General features: G+C 51.8%; 1 protein-coding gene across 2 annotated transcripts in view; it reads right to left on the bottom strand.

The window, feature by feature from the left end:
* Nucleotides 1-22,125, bottom strand: part of LOC147116727 (cadherin-5-like) — a 97,598-nt gene that overhangs the window by 34,617 nt on the left and 40,856 nt on the right. For both annotated transcript variants that reach the window (XM_085991849.1, XM_085991850.1), the window contains 4 exons: nt 17,525-17,704; nt 8,845-9,136; nt 5,726-5,845; nt 2,798-2,965 (listed from right to left, as the gene is read on the bottom strand). In XM_085991849.1, coding sequence (XP_085847975.1) covers nt 2,798-2,965; nt 5,726-5,845; nt 8,845-9,136; nt 17,525-17,704 — 760 coding nt within the window. The remainder of the gene's footprint in view (nt 1-2,797; nt 2,966-5,725; nt 5,846-8,844; nt 9,137-17,524; nt 17,705-22,125) is intronic.

Here is a 22,125-nt window from a genome sequence, read left to right as displayed (position 1 = left end):
GCCACGGTACGCCGGTGGTGGAGGGAGTGAATGTTTAAGGTGGTGGATGGGGTGCCAATCAAACGGGCTGCTTTGCCTTGGATGGTGTCGAGCTTCTTGAGTGCTGTTGGAGCTGCACTCATCCAGGCAAGTGGAGAGTATTCCATCACACTTCTTACTAGTGCCTTGTAGATGGTGGAAATACTTTGGGGAGGCAGGAGGTGAGATACTCGCAGAATACCTAGCCTCTGACCTGCTCTTGTTGCCACAGTATTTATGTGGCTGGTCCAGTAAAATTTCTGGTCAATGGTGACCCCCAGGATGTTGATGGTGGAGGATTCGGCGATGGTAATGCCATTGAATGTCAAGGGGAGGTGGTTAGTCTCTCGCTTGTTGGAGATAGTCATTGCCTGGCACTTCTGTAGTGCGAATGTTACCTGCCACTTATCAGCCCAAGCCTGAACGTCGTCCAGGTCTTGTTGCATGCAGGCATGGACTGCTTCATTATCTGAGGAGTTGTGAATGGCGCTGAACACTGTGCAGTCGTCAGCAAACATCCCCATTTCTGACCTTATGTTGGAGGGAAGGTCATTGATGAAGCAGTTGAAGATGGTTGGGCCTAGGACACTGCCCTGAGGAACTCCTGCAGCAATGTCCTGGGGCTGTGATGATTGACCTTCAACCACCGCAACCATCTTCCATTGTGCGAGGTGTGACTCCAGCCAGTGGAGAGTTTTCCCCCCGATTCCCATTGACTTCAGTTTTACTAGGGCTCCTTCATGCCAGACTCGGTCAAATGCCGCCTTGATGTCAAGTGCTGTCACTCTCACCTCACCTCTGGAATTCAGCTCCTTTGTCCATGTTTGGACCAAGGCTGTAATGAGGTCAGGAGCTGAGTGGTGCATCAACAAAGAAAAGTCACTGTTGTTTGCAATGCTGTAAGTACCAAGCAAAGACTATATATTTGTATTTGGGTTGGCTGGGGGCTGGGGGTGGGGAGGAGGAGGTAGAGGAGAAATTACTTTCAAAAAGGGAGAGGAGCATAATAAGGCTCCTTGGTTATCTGAACCCATTGGTGCCAACCTTCAATTTTTCCACACTGCTTTTTCACTCTTGTCAATTTTCTCCTCTTCTTCACTCAAGAACATGGGGACATAGAGTTATTTTGAGTCTACAGCACAGAAACAGGCCATTCGGCCCCACTGGTCCGTGCCGGTGTTTATGCTCCACACGAGCCTCCTCCCACCCCTCTTCATCTCACCCCATCAGCATATCCTTCCATTCCTTTCTCCCTCATGTACTTATCAAGCTTCCCCTTAAATGCATCTATGCTAATTGACATGAATCTTGTCATTCATGTGAAAGTGACTTATGCAATAATACTGGGCGGCCTGCTGGTGGCGCTGTCCAGGGAGTGTATAAATACTCGGGCACGGGCCCAGCTTGTGCAGGACATTCTTTAACAGGAACTAGTGAAGGACAACTAGATCTCCATGTTGAAAAACAATTGATTAAAGCTTTGTTTAATACTCAGACCAAGTGCCGAGTACTTTTCTTACGTCACTGATATCTTCTTAAGATTAGAGCTGGGTCATTTGAGTGGGAAATCAGGAATCAAATTTTTTGCATAAAGGGTAGTTGAAATCTGCAACTATCTTCCCCCAAAAGGCTGTGGATTATGGGGGGTCAATTGGAACTTTCAAGACTGAGAGCGATAGATTTTTGTTGGGCAAGGGTACCAAGGGCTTTGGAGCTAAGGCGGGCAAATGGAGTTGTGTTACAGATCAGCCATGATCCAATTGAATGGCGGAGTGGGCATGAGGGGCTGAATGACCTCCTCTTGTTCCGATTGCAGACGACACAAAGCTGGGTGGGCGTGTGTGCTGTGAGGAGGATGCCGAGAAACTCCAGGATGATTTGGACAGGTTGGGTGATTGGGCAGAAACATGGCAGATGCAGTATAACGTGGATAAATGTGAGGTTATCCACTTTGGTGTCAAAAACAGGAAGGCAGATTATTATCTGAATGGCAATAGATTGGGAGAAGGGGAAGTGCAACGAGACCTGGGTGTCCTTGTGCACCAGTCGCTGAAGGTAAGCATGCAGGTGCAGCAGGCGGTTAAGAAAGCAAATGGTCTGTTGGCCTTCGTAGCGAGAGGGTTTGAGTACAGGAACAAGGATGTCTTGCTGCAGTTGTACAGGGCCTTAGTGAGACCGCACCTTGAGTATTGTGTGCAGTTTTGGTCGCCTTATCTGAGGAAGGATGTTCTTGCCATGGAGGGAGTTCAGCGAAGATTCACCAGGCTGATACCTGGGATGGCAGGAATGATGTATGAAGAAAGATTGGGTCGATTGGGCTTATACTCACTGGAGTTTAAAAGAATGAGAGGGGATCTAATTGAAACTTATAAAATTCTGACAGGACTGGACAGACTAGATGCAGGAAGGATGTTCCCGATGGCGGGGGAGTCCAGAACCAGGGGTCACAGTCTAAGGATAAGGGGTAAGCCATTTAGGACAGAAATGAGGAGGAATTTCTTCACCCAGAGAGTGGTGAACCTGTGGAATTCTCTACCACAGAAGGCAGTTGAGGCCAATTCATTAGATATATTCAAGAAGGAGTTGGATATATTTCTTAAGTCTAAGGGGATCAAGGGATATGGGGAGAAAGCAGGGACAGGGTACTGAATTTGGATGATCAGCCATGATCTCATTAAATGGCGGAGCAGGCTCGAGGGGCCGAATGGCCTACTCTTGCTCCTATCTTCTATGTTTCTATGTCCTAAGTTGGTCACCGGTTGGTGGGAAAGGATCTTACTGTGTGGGAAGAAGGGTGCGTTGTCATTGATGTCGGTCAGTGAGATGTACACGGTCGCCGTTGAGCTCATTCCACCTTGATCAAGACCCATGTCCTTGGCTTGGACTATCAGTTGATAGTCTTTCTTCTTCTCTCTATCCAGATTAGGGTTCTTTACACGTATGACTCCTACAAGAAAAAAAACATTTTTAATCAAGGGCGTCCTTTTACGATTCTGTAAGTGAGATTCATCACAGACAAGCGCTCTGTAAAGAAAGACTTGCATTGATGTAGCAGCCTTTTCATATCTCTCAGAAATAAAAAGAAAAAAAAGAAAGACTTGCATTTATACAGCGCCTTACACGACCACCGGGCATCCCAAAGTACTTTACAGCCAATGAAGTACTTTTTGTAAAGTGTAATCACTGTTGTAATGTAGGAAACACAGCAACCAATTTGCACACAGCAAGATCCCACAAACGGCAATGTGATAATGACAGACAATCTATTTTAGTGATGTTGGTTGAGGGATAAATATTGGCCCAGGTCACCAGGGATAACTTTCCTGCTCTTCTTCGAAATAGTGCCAAGGAATCGTTTACATCCCCCTGAGAGAGCAGACGGGGTCTCGGTTTAACATCTCATCCAGAAGGCGGCACCTCCGGCAGTGCAGCGCTCCCTCAATACTGCATTGGGAGTGTCAGCCTAGATTTTTGAGCTCAAGTCTCTGGAGTGGGATTAAAACCCACAATTTTCTGATTCAGAAGCAAGAGTGCTGCCCACTGAGCCACGGCTGAAATGTCTCAACGTGCTTCACATACAATGAGTCAGGTTAAAGTGCAGTGACTGCTGCTACAAACAGTAAGCTCCCACAAACAGCAATGTGATAAATAACCAGATAATCTGTTTCAGTAATGTTGGTGTTGGTTAAATGTTGGTAAGGATACCGGGGAGAGTGCTACCCAACGAGACACAGCTAACGCAGTTGACATTCCCATGGCTTCAGTAGGATGAGAACCTTATGTCAACTGTGGCTGAGTGGGTAGCCCTCTCACCTACTCGGTCAGAAGGCTGCGAGGTTCAAGTCCCACTCCAGAGACGCAAGCACAAAAATCTAGGCTGACACTCCAGTGCAGTACGGAGGAAGTGCTGCACTGTCGGAGGTGCCGTCTTTCAGGTGAGACATTAAACCGAGGCCCCGCCTGCCCACTCAGGTGGATGTAAAAGATCCCTATTTCGTAAGAAGAGCAGGGGAGTTATCCCCAGTGTCCTGGCCAATATTTATCCCTCAATCAACATAACATAAAAACAGATTATCTGGTCAGTATCACATTGCTGTTTGTGAGAACTTGCTGTTTGCAAATTGGCTGCTGCGTTTCCAACATCATAAAAGTGACTACACCTCAAAATAGTACTTCATTGGCTGTAAAGCACTTTAGGATGTCCAGTGGCCGTGAAAAGGCGCTGTAGAAATGCAAGTCTTTCTTTACATAAGAACATAAGAAATAGGAGCAAGAGTCGGCCATACGACCCCTCGAGCCTGCTCCACCATTCAATAAGATCATGGCTGATCATTGACCTCAACTCCACTTTCCTGCCCGATCCCCATATCCCTGGTTCCCTTACTCAACAACTGAGCATCCACAGCCCTCTGGGGTAGAGAATTCCAAAGATTCACAACCCCTCCGAGTGAAGAAATTCCTCCTCATCTCAGTCCTAAATTGCCGACCCCTTATCCTGAGACTATGCCCCCTAGTTCTAGACTCTCCAGCCAGGGGAACCAGTCTCTCAGCATCTACAGCACTGACATCCTAAACAAATTCTAATACGGATTTACTTTCAATGTGGCTGTAGCACCATGCTGTGCCATTGCTGTCCTGTTATTAATGTATGGTTAGGACATGGATCTGGCCCCTGCTATCCAGAGAGGCACCAACCGGCAGTGAGAGGAGGGGCGTAAAATTGGAGAACATGCCACTCTCAAACACCAAAATGGCATTCCCAAGACAGCCTGGGACCTGGGACCATCCACCATCTTAAAAACATTCACTCCCTCCACCGCCGGCACACCGTGGCTGCAGTGTGTACCATCTACAAGATGCACTGCAGCAACTCGCCAAGGCTTCTTCGACAGCACCTCCCAAACCTGCGGCCTCTTCCACCTAGAAGGACAAGGGCAGCAGGCGCATGGAAACACCACCACCTCCAAGTTCCCCTCCAAGTCACACACCATCCTGACTTGGAAATATATCGGCCGATCCTTCATCGTTACTGGGTCAAAGTCCTGGAACTCCCTACCTCACGGCACTGTGGGAGCACCTTCACCACACGGTTCAAGAAGGCGGCTCACCACCAACTTCTCAAGGGCAACTAGGGATGGGCAATAAATGCTGGCCTTGCCAGCGACGCCCACATCCCAGGATCGAATTTAAAAAAAAACCTGGATTCAGTTCACTTTGAGTCACAGGAAATAGCTACTCAATAGCCAATTTGTGCACAGCAAGGTCCCACAAACAGCAACGTGATAAATGATCATTTGTTTTTAGGTGCTGGTTAAGGCATAACTATTTGGCCCCAGGTCTCCGGGGAGAACTCCCCCTGCTCTTCTTCGAAATAGTCCCATGGGATCTTTTATGTCCTCGCCTGAGAGAGCAGACGGGGCCTCGGTTTAACGTCTCGCCCGAAAGAAAGTAAAGAAAAAAAAGCAGAAAATGGGAGACCGAGAAAACCAGGGTGAAATTACTCTTGGCCAGAAATGCTGGATGTGCTGATAGTAAATCACCAGGCCGTTTTAACCGCGTCCTATTTCTCTTTCCTATCCAATCAGGCCCGGTGTAAATGGGGGCTGCCGATTGGCTCCGAGCCCATCTCACATTTCCAGAGGAGATCGATTTCACCCCCAATATTTCAGGACCCACGGGGTTAGACTAGATTGCGAGTGCTGCTTACCTGCCATCTGTTCAATGAAGAAATTCTCCTCTTTGTTCAGGAGCTTGTAGGTTACGTTCACATGTTTGCCAACGGTTGGGTCATCCGCGTCCTCAGCCCTCACGGTGAGAACGGTGGTCCCTGAGGGTGGGAGAAATAACGCAGAGTCACAAATTATCGTCTGGCGCACTCAAAACCTGCTCTGTTGGCAATATTAGCGGAGAACGGGCAACGCGTTTGTGTAACATTCCTCTCTCCTCCATTTTTGGCATTAACCCATTTACATAGGATTACACAGGATATACGGCACAGAAACAGGCCATTCGGCCCAACCAGTCCATGCCGGCGTTTATGCTCCACTCGAGCCTCCTCCCGTCTTTCCTCATCTAAATCTATCAGCGTAACCCTCTATTCCTTTCTCCCTCATATGTTTATCAACCTTCCCCTTAAATGTATCTATACTATTCGCCTCAACCACTCCCTGTGGTAGCGAGTTCCACATTCTCACCACTCTCTGGGTAAAGAAGTTTCTTCTCAATTCCCGATTGGATTTCTTGGTGACCATCTTATATTGATGCCCTCTAGTTCTTTCCCACAAGTGGAAACACTCTCTCCGTGTCTACTCTAGGAATGTCACAGGAAAGGTCTTAAGCATCTGTCCCTTGGTATCCCAGGCAAATTTAGTCTGTTGCCTGCAGTCACGCCCAAGGAATCTCCTGTTCCCCCAAACCCCCCCACCACCCCCCCCCCAGCCCAGCTGGTTTTGTTGGTTCTCTGTTCTTGCACCGTGAAGCTAAAACAAAGACCAATCTTACCACGCAAACATCAGAAATAGCTTCAGAGTTATTAACATTAACACTAAACACTAAGGCCTAGAAATTCAGTGGGCTGCGCCACCCGTTAGTGCCCAAAGGGGGCACTTAGTGGGTTTTGCGCCACTGGCCACGCCTCCCGCGAAATTTAGCGGGGCGCTAATGGCAGCGCTAGCCGTTAACACTGCGCTGCCACCAATGGTGTCATCGGTGTGCGCAAAGCCCCACTACCACCCCGATCGTGAAATTTGGTAGTGCCCCCTGCTGTAACGCTGGTCGCAATTTGTGACCGGTTCAGGGGGGCCTACCTGCAGCGGTAGAGGCGCTGAGGTGCGGGGCGGCCATTTTTTTTGCTGGCCGCCTGCCAGCACCTCTTCGCGCAGCCGTCCCCGGCCTCCTGAGCTCCCCCGCCCGCCCCGGCGTTGTGCCGGCTGTCTCCCAAGAGCCCGGCACTTCTCCTCGGTGCCGGGCTCTTTTGCCGGCACTCGCGATCTTAGATCGCGCTGCAGCAGGCCCCTCCCCTTTAAGAAGGGGAGGAAGGCCTGCAGTACCACAGCGCACCGTGCCACAGCGTGTGGTGCTGCGGCACGTTGCGCTACGAACTTCAGTTGCAGCGCCCCAAGACGGATGCGGGCGCCTCTAGCAGCGCCGCGTTTCCGTTTGGGGCTCTCAAACTGAATTTCCGGCGGGCGCTCGCGACTCCTTCCGGGGCGGTACTTCCGGTGCCCTGGCGAGACTGCCGCCCCAAATGGGGCGCCACCGAATTTCTAGGCCTAATGGTCTGGAATTCTGTGGCGCAACATTGCCAAAGGAAAAGTGGCGGTGCAGCGCCTCTCCCACACCAGCCGCAGGCCACGGACACCTCACCCCCACACATCCCAGACTGCGGGGGGAACCGGGCCGTTTGGATGGCCAGAGTGGGCCACTGGCATCTGTGAGGGGGCTTCAGTGGCGGGTATTCTGATCGAATCTCGCGCTTCACCTGCCCTGGAAGTGTTTGATGGGACAGTGTAGAGGGAGCTTTACACAGTATCTAACCCGTGCTGTACCTGCCCTGGGAGTGTTTGATGGGACAGTGTAGAGGGAGCTTTACTCTGTATCTAACCCGTGCTGTACCTGCCCTGGGCGTGTTTGATGGGACAGTGTAGAGGGAGATTTACTCTGTATCTAACCCGTGCTGTACCTGCCCTGGGAGTGTTTGATGGGACAGTGTAGAGGGAGCTTTACTCTGTATCTTACCCGTGCTGTACCTGCCCTGGGAGTGTTTGATGTGACAGTGTAGAGGGAGCTTTACTCTGTATCTTACCCATGCTGTACCTGCCCTGGGAGTGTTTGATGGGACAGTGTAGAGAGAGCTTTACTCTGAATCTAACCTGTGCTGTACCTGCCCTGGGAGTGTTTGATGGGACAGTGTAGAGGGAGCTTTACTCTGTATCAAACCCATGCTGTACCTGCCCTGGGAGTGTTTGACGGGACAGTGTAGAGGGAGCTTTACTCTGTATCTAACCTGTGCTGTACCTGCCCTGGGAGTGTTTGATGGGACAGTGTAGAGGGAGCTTTACTCTGTATCTAACCCGTGCTGTACCTGCCCTGGGAGTGTTTGATGGGACAGTGTAGAGGGAGCTTTACACTGTATCTAACCCCATGCTGTACCTGCCCTGGGAGTGTTTGATGGGACAGTGTAGAGGGAGCTTTACTCTGTATCTAACCCGTGCTGTACCTGCCCTGGGAGTGTTTGATGGGACAGTGTAGAGGGAGCTTTACTCTGTATCAAACCCATGCTGTACCTGCCCTGGGAGTGTTTGACGGGACAGTGTAGAGGGAGCTTTACTCTGTATCTAACCTGTGCTGTACCTGCCCTGGGAGTGTTTGATGGGACAGTGTAGAGGGAGCTTTACTCTGTATCTAACCCGTGCTGTACCTGCCCTGGGAGTGTTTGATGGGACAGTGTAGAGGGAGCTTTACACTGTATCTAACCCCATGCTGTACCTGCCCTGGGAGTGTTTGATGGGACAGTGTAGAGGGAGCTTTACTGTATCTAACCCGTGCTGTACCTGCCCTGAGAGTGTTTGATGGGACAGTGTAGAGGGAGCTTTACTCTGTATCTAACCCGTGCTGTACCTGCCCTGGGAGTGTTTGATGGGACAGTGTAGAGGGAGCTTTACTCTGTATCTAACCCGTGCTGTACCTGCCCTGGGAGTGTTTGATGGGACAGTGTAGAGGGAGCTTTACTCTGTATCTAACCCGTGCTGTACCTGCCCTGGGAGTGTTTGATGGGACAGTGTAGAGGGAGCTTTACTCTGTTGAAACAAGTCGCCTTGTTCTTACCTTTGCTGGACATCTCGGGAACAGTTCCATTATACGGGTCTTGATTAAATATGGGTGCGTTGTCATTGAGGTCCAGTACCTGAATGCTAAAGTTTGTTGAAGGACCCACTTGCTTCTTAGACTTTATGTTAATCACAAATCCTTCTAATTTATAGCGATCCTTCTTCTCTCGATCCAACTGTCTGTAGACACCGATATTTCCAGTGTCAGGATCCACCTTAAAAATCGTTCCGACCCCCTCTCCACGCAGATCATATTTAGTTTTTCCATCATTGTGCCACATTGATTGTATCTGAAAAAGACAATTGATATATTTCACAATTAGACATTTGAATGTTTGGGGTCCTTTTCTCCAACTGTGAGATTCAACGTTCTTATTTACATTTTTTTTAAATTCTGGGTCTGCCCTGGTGGACTCTTCTCCTCCTGGACCTTCCCATCTGCCTAGAATGTTCTTCCTAGTGTTCTCTCAAGAGTCATTCACCAGCTGAATCACCAATCCCGCTCACTCATCACCCTCTGTGCTCGCTGACCTACATTGGCTCCCGGTCCAGCAACGACATGATTTTAAAATTCTCATCCTTGTTTTCAATTCCCTCCATGGCCCTCGCCCTCCTCCCCTATCTCTGTAGCTTCCTGCAGCTCTAAACCCTCTCTGGAATCTCTGCACTCCCCCAATTCTGGCCTCTTGCACCTCCCCGATTTTCATCGCTCCACCATTGGCAGCCGTACCTTCAGCTGTCTAGGCCCTATGTTGGGGAATTCCCTCCATAAACCTCTACGCCTCTCTCTCTCGCCTCCTTTCAGACGCTCCTTAAAATCTACCTCTTTCACACAGAATCACAGAAACCCCACAGTGCAGATAGAGGCCATTTCGGCCCATCGAGCCTGCACCGACAGATATCCCACCCGATCCCCGTAACCCCTACACCAACACCAATCCCACCCTATCCCCGTAACCCCACGTACTTAATCCCCCTAACTTTAAGGGTCAATTTATCATAGCCAATCAACCTAACCCGCACATCTTTGGACTGTGGGAGGAAACCGGAGCACCCGGAGGAAACCCACGCAAACACGGGGAGAATGTGCAAACTCCACACAGACAGTCACCCGAGGCCGGATTCGAACCCGGGTCCCTGGCGCTGTGAGGCAACAGTGCTAACCACTATGCCACCGTGCTGCAAGCTTCTGATCACTTGTCCTAATAAGACCTCCTTATGTGACTCGGTGTCCAATTTTCTTCGATAATCTCTCCTGTGAAGCGCCTTGGGATATTTTGCTACATTAAAGGCGCTATATAAATGCAGGTTCTTGCTGTTGAGAGCTCGAGCACAGAGCTTGGAGTCAGAGCTTGGAGATCGCAAACGAAATGAATCGCAAGCAGAGTGGAGGAATTTTGTGAGCGCAGGAATCGGTGGAGAGGAGGAAGGCGGTGGAGACGTCTGACTGAAAAGGAGGAGTGGAGCCACAGAACCCAAGGTCTCTAAGTTAATAGACACGAGAGCGGACCTGTGGGCGAGCGAGAGGAGCGGCCGCAGATAACGGTAGGCCCTGCTGCCCGGAGGGAGCGCGAGCGTCAGGGAGCAAGGTAAGTGATGTCAGCGGGAGGCAGGATGCTGATTGGTGAGTAGTTGGCGGTTGGATTTTTTAAATTCTTAAGTTTATTTCTGTTAAGTTACTTAATAGTCTATTAAGTAGAGCCATGGCAGGGCGCCTCGATCCCCTGGAATGCATGTGGGAACTCCAGGACACTTCCCATGTCCTGGACAACCAAATGTGCAGCAAGTGTCATCAGCTGGAGGAGCTCAAGCTCCAGAATTCGACAGGCTGATGGAATGGGCAGATACGTGGCAGATGAAATTTAACGCAGAAAAGTGCGAAGTGATACATTGTGGTAGGAAGAATGAGGAGAGGCATTGGCCCAGAACTTGGTGTCGGGGGCTTGCCGCGCGTGCAAGCCCCCGATCTGCACTCACCCTGCGCGCTGACATCTGAAGCCCGGGCCTGCTTGCATTTCCTGTGACAGGCCCGGTTCAGATGTCAGCGCACAGTGCTTACCTGATCCAGCGGCGTAGTTAGTGCGATGTGCCGGCTGGGATCAGGTGAGCACTGTACAACCAATCAGGGGAGGGGAAGGTTCATTCATGAGTTTGAGAGTAAGAACTGTCAAACTCATGAAAACTACGGGGGCCCAAAACACTATTTAAACTTTAAATAAAAATTTAAAAAACATCCCAATCATTAAATTAAGTATAAATAAGTTAAAAAAAATAATTTAAACAATAATTTTTTTTTTGAAAAAAATAAATTTTTAATAAAAAGGGTCTAAAACTAAACTTACCTTATTGTAGATTTTTTAAAATAATAAACCTGTTGAAAAAAAATTCTAAATTACACTAAAACACCACTTACCTGTAAAAATAAATGCTTACGTGTGCTTTTTACAAGCGTAAAGACCGGAGGCCTTTACACATGCGCAAATCCCCCAAAACACAGGAAATCCAAGACGCACGCGCTGCCCCCTACAGCGCACGCGCTAGCCTCTTCACCTCTTGGGTTAGAGGAGAGGAAATGCCGGTTTTCAGCGCATGCGCTGTGCATGCTGAAAACCGGCATTTCCTCCGGCCAGACGCGTGAGTACCCCTTCCGTACTCACGCGTTTGGGGAGGAATTACTGCCCCAATATAAACAAAAGCATACGATCCTAAAGGGGGTGCATGAACAGAGAGACCTGGGAGTCTATGTGCACAAATCATTGAAGGTGGCAGGGCAGGTTGAGAAAGCGGTTTAAAAAAGCATATGGGATCCTGGGCTTCATAGAGTAAAAAGCAAGGAAGTTATGGTGAACCGTTCTAAAACACTGGTTCGGCCTCAACTGGAGTATTGTGTCCAATTCTGGGCACCGCACTCCAGGGAGGATGTGACGGCCTTGGAAAAGGTGCAGAAAAGATTTACGAGAATGATTCCAGGGATTAGGGACTTCAGTTACGTGGCTAGACTGGAGAAGCTGGTTGTTCTCTTTGGAGCAGAGAAGATTGAAAGGAGATTTGATAGAGGTTTTCCAATTCATGAGGGGTCTAGACAGAGTAGAGAGAGAGAAACTGTTCCCATTGGCAGAAGGGTCGAGAACCAGAGGACACAGATTTAAGGTGATTGGCAGAAGAACCAAAGGCGACATGAGGAAAAACTTTTTTACGCAGCGAGTGGTTCGGATCTGGAACGCACTGCCTGAGAGGGTGGTGGAGGCAGGTTCAATCACGGCTTTCAAAAGGGAATTGGATAAGTATCTGAAGGAAAACAATTTGCAGGGCTACGGGGAAAGGGCGGGGGAGTGGGACTAGCTGGAGTGCTCCTGCAGAGAGCTGGCACGGGCTCGACGGGCCAAATGGCCTCCTTCTGTGCTGTAACCTTTCTAAGATTCTATGATTTTATGGTTCTGTAATTTTTTCAACTCTCCCAGGAGATCACATGGTTTTAGAGTAGGTTGGGGGGGAGTGTAAATATTGTGATGCACGAGGGCTTGCAATTGTGTGGGAAAGGCTGGATGGACCAGATGGCCTTTCCCTGCTCGTCATTGTTTGTTTAGCTGTTGCTTGACCTCTTCCATTGATGCTGTGGGCCCAGCCAGGAAGAACACCAGGAGAGGCTCCTGAGATGAGTTGCCCGCTTACGGCCATCTCGCACCCCCATTTTGGAAGTGTTTCACCTCCATAGTGTCCTCATGGCACAGCCAAGATTGAGTCTTCTCAACGTGGTGACTCGTGGATAGGCTAGCGCAGTGACTATTCTATTCAAGTGGCATCCATGGAGTCATGAGTTCGAGTCCCACCATGGCAAGCTGTGCAATCAAACTCAATACGCCAGGCAACGCTGGTAATGTACTCAACTGCCTCATTAATGTCCTTCAGGGAAAGGGGACCTGCCACCCCTACCTGGTCCGGCCCACACATGGCTCCAGCGTGCACTATGCGGTTGGCTCTTAATAGCCACCCTGGGCTGACTTTCAGCATGCCACTAAGTTGCAAAGGATTGCTTCTCAATGAAGACTCACCACTGGGGAATGTCCCAGTATTGGCTGCAGTGTGAGGACAATTTCCATTGTCACTCTGTTGGTGCGCCAATGTGTGGTGTGACTATGCCTCTCAATTCAACTCCCCCACCCCCCAACACACCCTAATTTTCTCCTGAGGGTGCTGACTCATATCACAAAGAGACTCAATGATGCCCGTGCCCTCTGGTATCTTGCGTGGCTCCCTACTGCACTGTGCCACAGATAGTGCCACCATAGTTATTGCAAAACTGTTCTCTGATGTGCTTGACTATTTCCACTGGGGCAGAGCAGGAGGTTTAACAAGAAGTTATTAAAATGCTGCAGGGTTTTAATAGAGAAAGATTCTGGCTGTGATTCAGTGACAAGGAGCCATCAACTTCAAATTGTCAAAAGACTGAGGGGTGAGTTTAGGAGAAATTCCTTTACGCTTTGCCACAGAAAGTGACTGAAGCAGTGCAACTTCTGAGGGAAAAGTGGGGGAATGTTTGAAAACAGAGAGAGATAAAGGCCGCAGCGGAGACAGCGGGATTAGTTTTAGCAAAGAGTCAGCACAGACATAATGGGTCGAATGGTCCATTTTAAGAACATAAGAATTAGGAGCAGGAGTAGGTCACACAGCCCCTCGAGTCTGCTCCGCCATTCAATAAGGTCATGACTGATCTTCAACCTCAACTCCACTTTCCCTCCCGATCTCCATATCCCTTGATTCCCCTAGGGTCCAAAATCTATCGATCTCAGCCCTGAATATAATCAACAACTCAGCATTCACAGCCCTCTGGGGTAGAGAATTCCAAAGATTCACAACCCTCTGAGTGAAGACATTTATCTTCATCTCGGTCTTAAATGGCCGACACCTTATCCCGAGACTGTGCCCCCTAGTTCTAGACACTCCAGCCAAGGGGAAACAACCTCTCAGCATCTACCCTGTCAATCCCCTTCAGAATCTTGTATGTTTCAATGAGATCACCTCTCATTCTTCTAAACTCCAGAGAGTATCGGCCCATTCTACTCGACCTCTCATCGTAGGACAGCCCTCTCATCCCAGGAACCAATCTGGTGCGCTATGGAACTGTGATCCTATAGGAGGATGATAGAGAAAGTCCACCTATTTCTGGAAGTCCACCTAACCTGATCCAACTTTTCTATGAAGCTGTTTGTGTTGTTAGCGTGTAAATCAATTTTGCTATTGTGTAGTTTCCACTTTCCCATCAGATCCCGTGAACTATTTAATTTTGAGTTTTGTGGGATATCGCCGTTGCAGACACTGTACTAACTGCAACAGCTCACAAACCCCTAGACTGCCTTCCCAGTGCTCCCTGATCCCAGAAATACCTTAATGCTTCCAGATCCTGACACTTACCCGCCCCCATTCCCATATTTCCCCAAATCCCTATCCCAGGAACCCAGGATCTTGCCCCATTGTTTCTAGAACTTCCCTCGTCTATGCTCCCAGACCACTCTTCTTCTTCTTAGGCAGTCCCTCGGAACCGAGGATGACTTGCTTCCACATTAAAAAATGAGTCCGCAGGTGACTGATGAGTCCAATGCGGGACCGACAGTCTCTGTCACAGGTGGGGCAGACGGTGGTTGAAGGGACGGGTGGGTGGGGTGCTTGGGTTGACGTGCGCTCCTTGCGCTGTTTGCGCCTGGCTTCCGCTTGCTCCCGGCGAAGAGACTCGAGGTGTTCGGCACCTTCCCGGATGCTTCTCCTCCACTTTGTGCGGTCTTGGGCCAGGGATTCCCAGGTGTCGGTGGGGATGTTACACTGCTCCCCCCAGCACTCCCAGAGCCTGGGACCCTTCAATAAAGTTGTTAGACCCTGAGACCCCCCATCCCAGTGAAGCCACACCTCAGTCATGAACCCTTTCCACTGCTTCTGGGTCCCAGGGTCATTCCCAATGGCCATGAGGTCAGTGCCCTGGTAATACTCATTCATTGCACCCTTGTTCTTATAAAACCACCATCTCAATAGGAGACTCGACACCATATCGAAGTTCTAGTTAGGAATAGAAATGGGGGCACACAGATTTGTGCCCATGGGTCCCCATGCTGTAAGTTTGGATCTCATTCACGATAGTTCATGCGTCTCCATAGAGAAAGAAAGTCTAGAATTTATACAGCGCCTTTCACAACCTCAGGACATACCAGAACATTTTACAGCCAATGAAGGATTTCTTTGAAGCGTAGTCACTGTTGTAATGTAGGAAACGTGGCAGCCAATTTACGCACAGCAAGCTCCCACAAACAGCAATGTGATAATGAGCAGATCATCTGTTCTAGCGATGTTGGTTGAGGGATAAATATTGACCAGGTCACCGGGGATAACTCCCCTGCTCTTCTTCGAAATAGTGCCATGGGATCTTCTACGTCCACCTGAGAGAGCAGACGGGGGCCTCGGTTTAATGTCTCATCTGAAAGACGGCACCTCCAACGATGCAGCACTCCCTCAGTACTGCACTGGGAGTGTCAGCCTGGATTGTGTGTCATGGAGTGGGGGCTTGAACCCACGACCTTCTGAGTCAGAGGCGAGTTCTCTACCCCAGAGGGCTGTGGATGCTCAGTCGATGAGTATATTCAAGCCAAAGATCGGTAGATTTTTGGATACTAAAGGAACCAAGGACCAAGGGATATGGAGATCGGGCAGGAAAGTGGAGTTGAGGTAGGAGATCAGCCATGATCTCATTGCATGGCTCAAGGGGCTGCATGGCCGACTCCTGCTCCTATTCCTTATGTTGTTATGAGAGTGATGTGCCTCAATGAATCCGAGACTCGACGTTAACGGAGCAAAGCAAGGCTTTTATTAACTCAGAAAATAATACACATTGGAGAAGTGTCTCTCATCCAGAGATCTGCTGTACTGCTGTGAGACACGCTGGGGCTTGCTTAAGTAGGGGCCAGGTATGGGCGGAGCCCTACACACAATACAATACAGGTAAGGAAATGAAACTGAAACTAAACTAAACACAGGGAATACAGTGCCTGATGAATGGCATATTTCATCACAGAGAGTGCTACCCACTGAGCCACAGCTGACACCAGAATCAGAGAGAGAGGAGCCCTCGGTATCTGGCAGCTTCAAACTGCCCCTAGCCAAGCTGTTCCAGTACAGCTACAACACTGGCACCTACCCGGCAATGTGGAAAATTGCCCAAGTATGTCCTGTCTACAAAAAGCAGGACAAATCCAACCCGGCCAATTACCGTCCCATCAGTCTACTCTCAATCATCAGCAAAGTGATGGAAGGTGTCGTCGACAGTGCTATCAAGCGGCACTTACTCAGCAATAACCTACTAACTGACGCCCAGTTTGGGTTCCGCCAGGGCCACTCAGCTCCTGACCTCATTACAGCCTTGGTCCAAACATGGACAAAAGAGCTGAACTCAAGAGGTGAGGTGAGAGTGACTGACCTTGACACCAAGGCAGCATTTGATCGAGTGTGGCAGCAAGGAGCCCGAGCAAAACTGAAGTCAATGGGAATCAAGGGGAAAACTCTCCATTGGTTGGAATCATACCTAGCACAAAGGAAGTTGGCTGTGGTTGTTGGAGGTCATTCTTCTCAATCACATGACATCACTGCAGGAGTTCCTCAGGCCAGTGTCCTAGGCCCAACCATCTTCAGCTGTTTCATCAATGACCTTCCCTCCATCATAAGGTCAGAAGTGGGGATGTTCGCTGATGATTGCACACTGTTCAGCACCATTCGAGACTCGTCAGATACTGACGCAGTCCGTGTCCATATGCACCAAGACCTGGACAACATTCAGACTTGGGCTGACAAGTGGTAAGTAACATTCGCACGACACAAGTGCCAGGCAATGACCATCTCCAACAAGCGAGACTCTAACCATCTCCACTTGACATTCAATGGCATTACCATCGCCGAATCCCCTGCTATCAATATCCTGGGGGTTACCATTGATCAGAAACTGAACTGGACCAGCCATATAAATACTGTGGCTACAAGAGCAGGTCAGAGGCTGGGTATTCTGCGGCGAGTGTCTCACCTCCTGACTCCCCAAAGCCTTTCCACCATCTACAAGGCACAAGTCAGGAGTGTGATGGAATACTCTCCACTTGCCTGGATGAGTGCAGCTCCAACAACACTCAAGAAGCTCGACACCATTCAGGATAAAGCAGCCCGCTTGATTGGCACTCCATCCACCTTCAACATTCACTCCCTCCACCACCGGCGCACTGTGGCTGCAGTGTGTACCATCTACAAGATGCACTGCAGCAACTCGCCAAAGCTCCTTCAACAGCACCTTCCAAACCCGCGACCTCTACCACTTAGAAGGACAAGGGCAACAGGCGCATGGGAACATCACCACCTACAAGTTCCCCTCCAAGCCACACACCATCCTGACTTGGACCTGTATCACCGATCCTTCACTGTTGCTGGGCCAAAATCCTAGAACTCCCTTCCTAACAGCATTGTGGGCGTATCTACATCATATGGACTGCCGCGGTTCAAGAAGGCGGATCACCACCATCTTCTCGAGGGCAATTAGGGATGGGCACTAAATGCAGGCCCAGCCAGCGACGCCCACATCCCATCAATGAATAAAAAAAAACTGATGCTGGCAAAAGCAGGAAGGGGAAAGGGGTGAAAAGTTTAAGGAATCTTACCTTTCCAATTTGTTTGGGCTCTGTTTCGCCCTCCCAGCAGTGTAGCTGGTTCCAGATCCAGTCCTGTTGAAGGACACTGCTGTTGCCTTTCATGCTCGGCCCTGATTGTACCACACAGCTCACAATGTTGATCACCAGCAATAGCGAGAGTATCGATCTGAACATGTTGGACTCACTGACCTGTAACCCAAATCAAAGCATATTTCATTTCCTGCTATTGGCTGAATAAACCCAGGTTATTATAGGGGGCAATAGTACAGAGAGTGGGTAACATTAAGACTATTCTGACGCTCTCCTGGTCGGCCTCACATCTTCCACCCTCCATAAACTTGAGTTCATCCAAAACTCTGCTGACCCGTGTCCTAACTCACACCCAGTCCTTTTCACCCATCACTCCCTGTGCTCACTGCCCCGTGTCCTAACTCACACCAAGTCCCGTTCACCCATCACACACTGTGCTCACTGCTCCGTGTCCTAACTCACACCCAGTCCCGTTCACCAATCGCCCCCTGTGATCACTGCCCCGTGTCCTAACTCACACCAAGTCCCGTTCACCCATCACCCCCTGTGCTCACTGCCCCGTGTCCTAACTCGCACCAAGTCCCGTTTGCCCATCACCCCCTGTGCTCACTGCCCCGTGTCCTAACTCACACCCAGTCCCGTTCACCCATCACCCCCTGTGCTCACTGCCCCGTGTCCTAACTCGCACCAAGTCCCGTTCGCCCATCACCCCCTGTGCTCACTGCCCCGTGTCTTAACTCACACCCAGTCCCGTTCACCCATCGCCCCCTGTGCTCACTGCCCCGTGTCCTAACTCACACCCAGTCCCGTTCACCCATCACCCCGTGCTCACTGCCCTGTGTCCTAACTCACACCGAGTCCCGTTCACCCATCACCCCCTGTGCTCACTGCCCCGTGTCCTAACTCGCACCCAGTCCCGTTCACCCATCACCCCCTGTGCTCACTGCCCCGTGTCCCAACTCACACCCAGTCCCGTTCACCCATCACCCCCTGTGCTCACTGCCCCGTGTCCTAACTCGCACCCAGTCCCGTTCACCCATCACCCCCTGTGCTCACTGCCCTGTGTCCTAACTCACACCCAGTCCCGTTCACCTATCACCCCCTGTGCTCACTGCCCCGTGTCCTAACTCACACCCAGTCCCGTTCACCCATCACCCACTGTGCTCACTGCCCCGTGTCCTAACTCACACCCAGTCCTGTTCACCCATCACCCCGTGCTCACTGCCCCGTGTCCTAACTCGCATCAAGTCCTGTTCGCCCATCACCCCCTGTGCTCGTTGACCCGTGTCCTAACTCGCACCAAATCCTGTTCGCCCATCACCCCCTGTGGTCGCTGACCCGTGTCCTAACTCACACCAAGTCCCGTTCACCCATCACCCACTGTGCTCACTGCCCCGTGTCCTAAATCACACCCAGTCCCGTTCACCCATCACCCCCTGTGCTCACTGCCCCGTGCCCTAACTCACACCCAGTCCCGTTCACGCATCACCCCCTGTGCTCAGTGCCCCGTGTCCTAACTCACACCCAGTCCCATTCACCCATCACCACCTGTGCTCACTGCCCCGTGTCCTAACTCACACCCAGTCCCGTTCACCCATCACCCCCTGTCCACTGCTGCCCCGTGTCCTAACTCACACCCAGTCCCGTTCACCCATCACTCCCTGTGCTCACTGCCCCATGTCCTAACTCGCACCAAGTCCCGTTCACCGATCACCCCCTGTGCTCACTGCCCCGTGTCCTAACTCACACCCAGTCCCGTTCACCCATCACCCCCTGTACTCACTGCCCCGTGTCCTAACTCACACCCAGTCCCATTCACCCATCACCCCCTGTGCTCACTGCCCCGTGTCCTAACTCGCACCAAGTCCCGTTCACCCATCACCCCCTGTGCTCACTGCCCCGTGTCCTAACTCACACCAAGTCCCGTTCACCCATCACACACTGTGCTCACTGCTCCGTGTCCAAACACACACCCAGTCCCGTTCACCAATCGCCCCCTGTGCTCACTGCCCCGTGTCCTAACTCACACCAAGTCCCGTTCACCCATCACCCCCTGTGCTCACTGCCCCGTGTCCTAACTCGCACCAAGTCCCGTTCGCCCATCACCCCCTGTGCTCACTGCCCCGTGTCCTAACTCACACCCAGTCCCGTTCACCCATCACCCCCTGTGCTCACTGCCCCGTGTCCTAACTCGCACCAAGTCCCGTTCGCCCATCACCCCCTGTGCTCACTGCCCCGTGTCTTAACTCACACCCAGTCCCGTTCACCCATCGCCCCCTGTGCTCACTGCCACGTGTCCTAACTCACACCCAGTCCCGTTCACCCATCACCCCGTGCTCACTGCCCTGTGTCCTAACTCGCACCAAGTCCCGTTCGCCCATCACCCCCTGTGCTCACTGCCCCGTGTCCTAACTCGCACCCAGTCCCGTTCACCCATCACCCCCTGTGCTCACTGCCCCGTGTCCTAACTCACACCCAGTCCCGTTCACCCATCACCCCGTGCTCACTGCCCTGTGTCCTAACTCACACCGAGTCCCGTTCACCCATCACCCCCTGTGCTCACTGCCCCGTGTCCTAACTCGCACCCAGTCCCGTTCACCCATCACCCCCTGTGCTCACTGCCCCGTGTCCCAACTCACACCCAGTCCCGTTCACCTATCACCCCCTGTGCTCACTGCCCCGTGTCCTAACTCACACCCAGTCCCGTTCACCCATCACCCACTGTGCTCACTGCCCCGTGTCCTAACTCACACCCAGTCCTGTTCACCCATCACCCCGTGCTCACTGCCCCGTGTCCTAACTCGCATCAAGTCCTGTTCGCCCATCACCCCCTGTGCTCGTTGACCCGTGTCCTAACTCGCACCAAATCCTGTTCGCCCATCACCCCCTGTGGTCGCTGACCCGTGTCCTAACTCACACCAAGTCCCGTTCACCCATCACCCACTGTGCTCACTGCCCCGTGTCCTAAATCACACCCAGTCCCGTTCACCCATCACCCCCTGTGCTCACTGCCCCGTGCCCTAACTCACACCCAGTCCCGTTCACGCATCACCCCCTGTGCTCAGTGCCCCGTGTCCTAACTCACACCCAGTCCCATTCACCCATCACCACCTGTGCTCACTGCCCCGTGTCCTAACTCACACCCAGTCCCGTTCACCCATCACCCCCTGTCCACTGCTGCCCCGTGTCCTAACTCACACCCAGTCCCGTTCACCCATCACTCCCTGTGCTCACTGCCCCATGTCCTAACTCGCACCAAGTCCCGTTCACCGATCACCCCCTGTGCTCACTGCCCCGTGTCCTAACTCACACCCAGTCCCGTTCACCCATCACCCCCTGTACTCACTGCCCCGTGTCCTAACTCACACCCAGTCCCATTCACCCATCACCCCCTGTGCTCACTGCCCCGTGTCCTAACTCGCACCAAGTCCCGTTCACCCATCACCCCCTGTGCTCACTGCCCCGTGTCCTAACTCACACCAAGTCCCGTTCACCCATCACACACTGTGCTCACTGCTCCGTGTCCAAACACACACCCAGTCCCGTTCACCAATCGCCCCCTGTGCTCACTGCCCCGTGTCCTAACTCACACCAAGTCCCGTTCACCCATCACCCCCTGTGCTCACTGCCCCGTGTCCTAACTCGCACCAAGTCCCGTTCGCCCATCACCCCCTGTGCTCACTGCCCCGTGTCCTAACTCACACCCAGTCCCGTTCACCCATCACCCCCTGTGCTCACTGCCCCGTGTCCTAACTCGCACCAAGTCCCGTTCGCCCATCACCCCCTGTGCTCACTGCCCCGTGTCTTAACTCACACCCAGTCCCGTTCACCCATCGCCCCCTGTGCTCACTGCCACGTGTCCTAACTCACACCCAGTCCCGTTCACCCATCACCCCGTGCTCACTGCCCTGTGTCCTAACTCACACCGAGTCCCGTTCACCCATCACCCCCTGTGCTCACTGCCCCGTGTCCTAACTCGCACCCAGTCCCGTTCACCCATCACCCCCTGTGCTCACTGCCCCGTGTCCTAACTCACACCCAGTCCCGTTCACCCATCACCCCCTGTGCTCACTGCCCCGTGTCCTAACTCGCACCCAGTCCCGTTCACCCATCACCCCCTGTGCTCACTGCCCTGTGTCCTAACTCACACCCAGTCCCGTTCACCTATCACCCCCTGTGCTCACTGCCCCGTGTCCTAACTCACACCCAGTCCCGTTCACCCATCACCCACTGTGCTCACTGCCCCGTGTCCTAACTCACACCCAGTCCTGTTCACCCATCACCCCGTGCTCACTGCCCCGTGTCCTAACTCGCATCAAGTCCTGTTCGCCCATCACCCCCTGTGCTCGTTGACCCGTGTCCTAACTCGCACCAAATCCTGTTCGCCCATCACCCCCTGTGGTCGCTGACCCGTGTCCTAACTCACACCAAGTCCCGTTCACCCATCACCCACTGTGCTCACTGCCCCGTGTCCTAACTCACACCCAGTCCCGTTCACCCATCACCCCCTGTGCTCACTGCCCCGTGCCCTAACTCACACCCAGTCCCGTTCACGCATCACCCCCTGTGCTCAGTGCCCC

Source organism: Somniosus microcephalus, chromosome 6, assembly GCF_052327205.1.
Source record: "Somniosus microcephalus isolate GS21.2 chromosome 6, FLI_Smic_1.0, whole genome shotgun sequence".
NCBI classification, from domain to species: domain Eukaryota; kingdom Metazoa; phylum Chordata; class Chondrichthyes; order Squaliformes; family Somniosidae; genus Somniosus; species Somniosus microcephalus.
This window is presented reverse-complemented; position numbering and strand designations above follow the sequence as displayed.